Raw genomic sequence first — 4,199 nt, forward strand, 5'->3', positions numbered from 1 at the left:
TTTGCTTAATTTAAAAAAAATAAAAAATAAATAATTTTTCTAATTTTTTAAACAACTAATATATAAAAATAGATATTATAATAATAAATTCTTAAAAAAATTGGACAATGACTGCATTTTAAAAGATCAGTAGTATTTTTCTTAATTTAATTTAAGTTATTAGTTGATTAATTGATTATCGGATAAAGTGTTGCTTTAGCTATCCAAATCCAAATAAAGGGTCATGGTCTATTACTATTACACCCTCCCTTACTTTCTTTCTCTTTCCTGGTGCAAGCACCCAATTGGAAGTTGGAAATCTACAAAGAAAACTTTATCTCAATCTGTCTTCTTCTGAGGGAAATCCTCTGTCGTTAATTTTTTTTAATTTTTAATTTTTACTCTTCTTCGTTTTGGTTAAAATACCCGCAAGGCGTTGTGAGCTTTTTTGTTTCCGTCTTTGGTCCTGGTTTTCTATTGTCATCTTCTTCTTCTCTCCTCTTCATAGATTCGTCGTGATTCCATGACCTTCAACGAGACCAAACCATTATCAGTATCCGTAAAATGTAGTTTATCTCAGGAACAACTACGTTTATTTATTATTAACCCATGAAATTGAAAACCATTACTTAGCCACCTTCCAAATTGCTGCATTTGTTTAAAACTCCAATCGTTTTATATCTTTTCTCCTCTTCCGGATCTGCATTCCTCAGCTTTAAAAAAAAAAGAAAAAAGAAAAAAAACTGAATACCTTTATTCATAATTTTGATTCTTTGCAATTCCGATTGATTGTTTTTGTATATACAAGTTTTGAGGCGAGCAGTATTGAGTATTGAGGAGTGAGTGGTTTGTACTAATAAGAAGAATATGCATTGGTTGAAGCAAAAAGGGAACGGGAATGGGAGCATGAGGTCGTCAGGGAGGAGGCTGTCCCTTGGGGAGTACAAGAGGGCGGTGTCATGGTCGAAGTACTTGGTGTCGGCGGGTGCGGCGATCAAGGGAGAAGGCGAAGAGGAATGGAGTGCTGACATGTCTCAGCTTCTCATTGGTTCCAAGTTCGCCACGGGAAGGCACAGCAGGATCTACAGAGGTGTATACAAGCAGAAGGATGTGGCCATCAAGCTTGTAAGCCTGCCTGAGGAGGATGAGGATCTTGCTTCTTTTCTTGAGAAACAATTCACTTCTGAGGTCTCCTTGCTCCTCCGCTTGCGCCATCCCAATATCCTCACTGTGAGTCTTCTGTTTTTGTGTTAAGCAACCGCTGAGTTGTCTCTTTATTGTTCTCTCAAGGTTTTTATGAGTTTAAAACGTGGAAACAGCCACTAATATAATTATCAGGCAGTCCGCGGTTCTTTTACTATATAATTCCTTAATTTGAGTTTCTCCGGGTTTGGACTCCCTCTAAGCACGCAAGCTTTTTATTGTTCTTGCTCTTTTAAGAATAAGGAATGTTACATGACGGGGATCACGTTTGAACGTAGGACCGCATGCATAATACCAATGACAAGTCTTTGTAGCTTCGAGATATGATTCTCATGCTATTGAAGATGATGACTTTGATGATTTGGAGTCTAGTCTAATTGTGGATAAGTCTTCTTTTTTGGGGTAGCTAACTTTGAATTTCTTTCTGATGGTTCAATGCTGAAGCATCACTTTTGGAGTTTGGATTCTCTGTCCATGTTGTTGATGTTATTGTCTTTATTTACTAATTGAGTAATTTGAAATCTTCTGAAGACTACGATATAGTTTTACCTTTAAGTAATTAACTTGGTAGATTGAATCTATTATCTTAGAAGAGGAATTGAGTGGTAGATAGGGATTTACTACATTTCTGATTGTAATAGTTGAAATTGCCAAACAAGTCCTTTTCTGTTCTGTTCCATTTCATCGGTCTGAAAAACTGAACAAGAGATTAATAATCATCTTTATTTAGGGTTTTCCCGAATGCACGGAATCGAATAGATTGCAGTGTCTATGTGGATGTTCTTCTTGATCAAGTACTATTTATTTTTTATTTTTGGGAAGTATTGCGTTCTAATTTGGTTTAATTCTTACTACTACATAGTTCTAAAAGGCAGTTTCTTATTCATGAGAGTAGAATGCATTGTTTGTGTTTAAAAATTTGCAGCTGCTGAATAATAGCTAGATTATTATACATTTTCAATCAGCTATTGACATTCTATTGATCTTACAGTTTATTGCAGCCTGCAAGAAACCTCCTGTCTTTTGTATAATTACCGAATACTTAGCCGGCGGATCATTGAGAAAATATCTGCATCAGCAACAATCAAATTCAGTTCCACTTGAAATTGTTCTGAAATTAGCCCTTGACATTGCACGGGGAATGCAATATCTTCACTCTCAGGGGATACTTCATAGGGATCTCAAATCAGAAAATCTGCTTCTGGGGGAAGATATGTGTGTAAAAGTAGCAGATTTTGGTATCTCTTGCTTGGAATCTCAGTGTGGTAGCGCGAAAGGATTCACCGGAACTTACCGGTGGATGGCTCCGGAAATGATCAAAGAAAAGCATCACACTAAGAAAGTTGATGTCTATAGTTTTGGCATAGTTCTATGGGAGATTTTAACAGGACAGACACCATTTGAAAACATGACACCAGAGCAAGCTGCATTTGCAGTTTCCCACAAGGTATATATTGCATCAGAATTTACTTAATTGTATCATTCATATTCTTAATTGAGTTAACAGAATAAATATCAGATGATTAATATACTTAATCACCTCTAAAGGCTTATAGCATCCATGCTGTGAAGTTTGAACAAAATTGGCTTGTTTCTTTGCTGTTTGACTTTAGACATATTAGTATCAACTAATTGTCCCAAATCACAGGTAGAGGAGTACATGTTTATCAGAACTACTAACTCAGAGTGTTTTATAACTGATTAAAGCTGTTGACTACTGAAGACCAAATTAAATATTTTGTTAACTTTTGTGCTAAAACATGCAATACAAATTTCATTGATGCCGTGGTTGAAAATCAACATGATCTATATATATATACATGGATATGGGTATTGTTACTTCTATTTTGATAATGTCATTCTTTTTTACTATAAATTCATACATACATACGATCCAAAAAACTCATGGGGAGAGTGATATTATAAAATATAGGAGTATATATATATTCACCGTAAGTGTAAAATTCTCTTATATACATATTCAGTTAGGTGTTATTGCATAAACAAAAGTAGATAACTTGCATATTTACTCTCAAAAAGAAACAATTTTTGTTTTTTATCTAGATGATACCATCTCATATTCTCATTGAATGTCAACATATAGGAACTTTACAGTGACAAGAAATAGAAATGATTAAACTCTTATTTAGCCTTGAATATGCATGAACTTGTTTTGCCAATAATACTTTGTCAAATTCAATTATTAATTTAGCATGTATAGTTATATGTTACATTTTAATTATCTGTTATGCATGTCCTATGCATGCATTTGAGTAGGACCTTGATGGTTAATGTGTCCCGGATCTTTCTCAAACGTGGGGGCAAGGGTGGGCAACAATCATGCATTGTCTACAATATTTAGAGTGGAGCATGTGGCCATGATTATTGATTTCTGATAAGATAGCTCCTTTGCTTATCTAAGCAAGACACATTCAATTAACAACGTTGGATTGAATTGCTACCAAATATATAGAGTGCCTATGTTTTGGATTCTAGGGAAAAAAACAAGAAGTTAACAATTTGATTTATTTATATAATTAAATAATTGAAAATTAATTTTTATTAGAAACTGTTTTGTTTGGCGTCTTGTGAAACTAGGTTTTTTTTTTTTTCATGTAAATATGTCATAACTCAAGTGATTTTTTATTAGAAAAGAAATTGGTTTTTTTATCAGGGGAAAACTGAATCAAACACACCGCAGAAAAGATTGCGATGTTTCACTATCTATTTTTGCCTGACATCTTAAGATGGTTCTTGAACTTTTCCAAAACATTAAAAAATTTGGTATGTGCCATGTATCAATATTTATGAGAAAATCAACAATGATGGCTACCACTCCCTCCTGTCACATGCACAGAACGCCAGAAAACAAAGTGTCATATAATTAATTTCATTAATGCTATTTTGGTATATATTGAAATTATTGATTTTGGTGAAACTTTTCTGTCTTCTTTTTTTTTTTTAAAGAAGCTTTTATAGAAAATACAAAATCTTTTAAAATAAAAAGTTTAGTTAAT

General features: G+C 33.6%; 1 protein-coding gene across 1 annotated transcript in view; it reads left to right on the top strand.

The window, feature by feature from the left end:
* LOC107643953 (serine/threonine-protein kinase HT1-like) overlaps positions 293 to 4,199 on the top strand; it is a 5,746-nt gene continuing 1,839 nt past the window's right edge. The window contains exons 1-2 of the mRNA XM_016347712.2: positions 293 to 1,209; positions 2,174 to 2,629. Coding sequence (XP_016203198.1) covers positions 847 to 1,209; positions 2,174 to 2,629 — 819 coding nt within the window. The 5' untranslated portion in view covers positions 293 to 846. The remainder of the gene's footprint in view (positions 1,210 to 2,173; positions 2,630 to 4,199) is intronic.

This window comes from Arachis ipaensis, chromosome B05 (assembly GCF_000816755.2).
Source record: "Arachis ipaensis cultivar K30076 chromosome B05, Araip1.1, whole genome shotgun sequence".
Taxonomy (NCBI): Eukaryota; Viridiplantae; Streptophyta; class Magnoliopsida; order Fabales; family Fabaceae; genus Arachis; species Arachis ipaensis.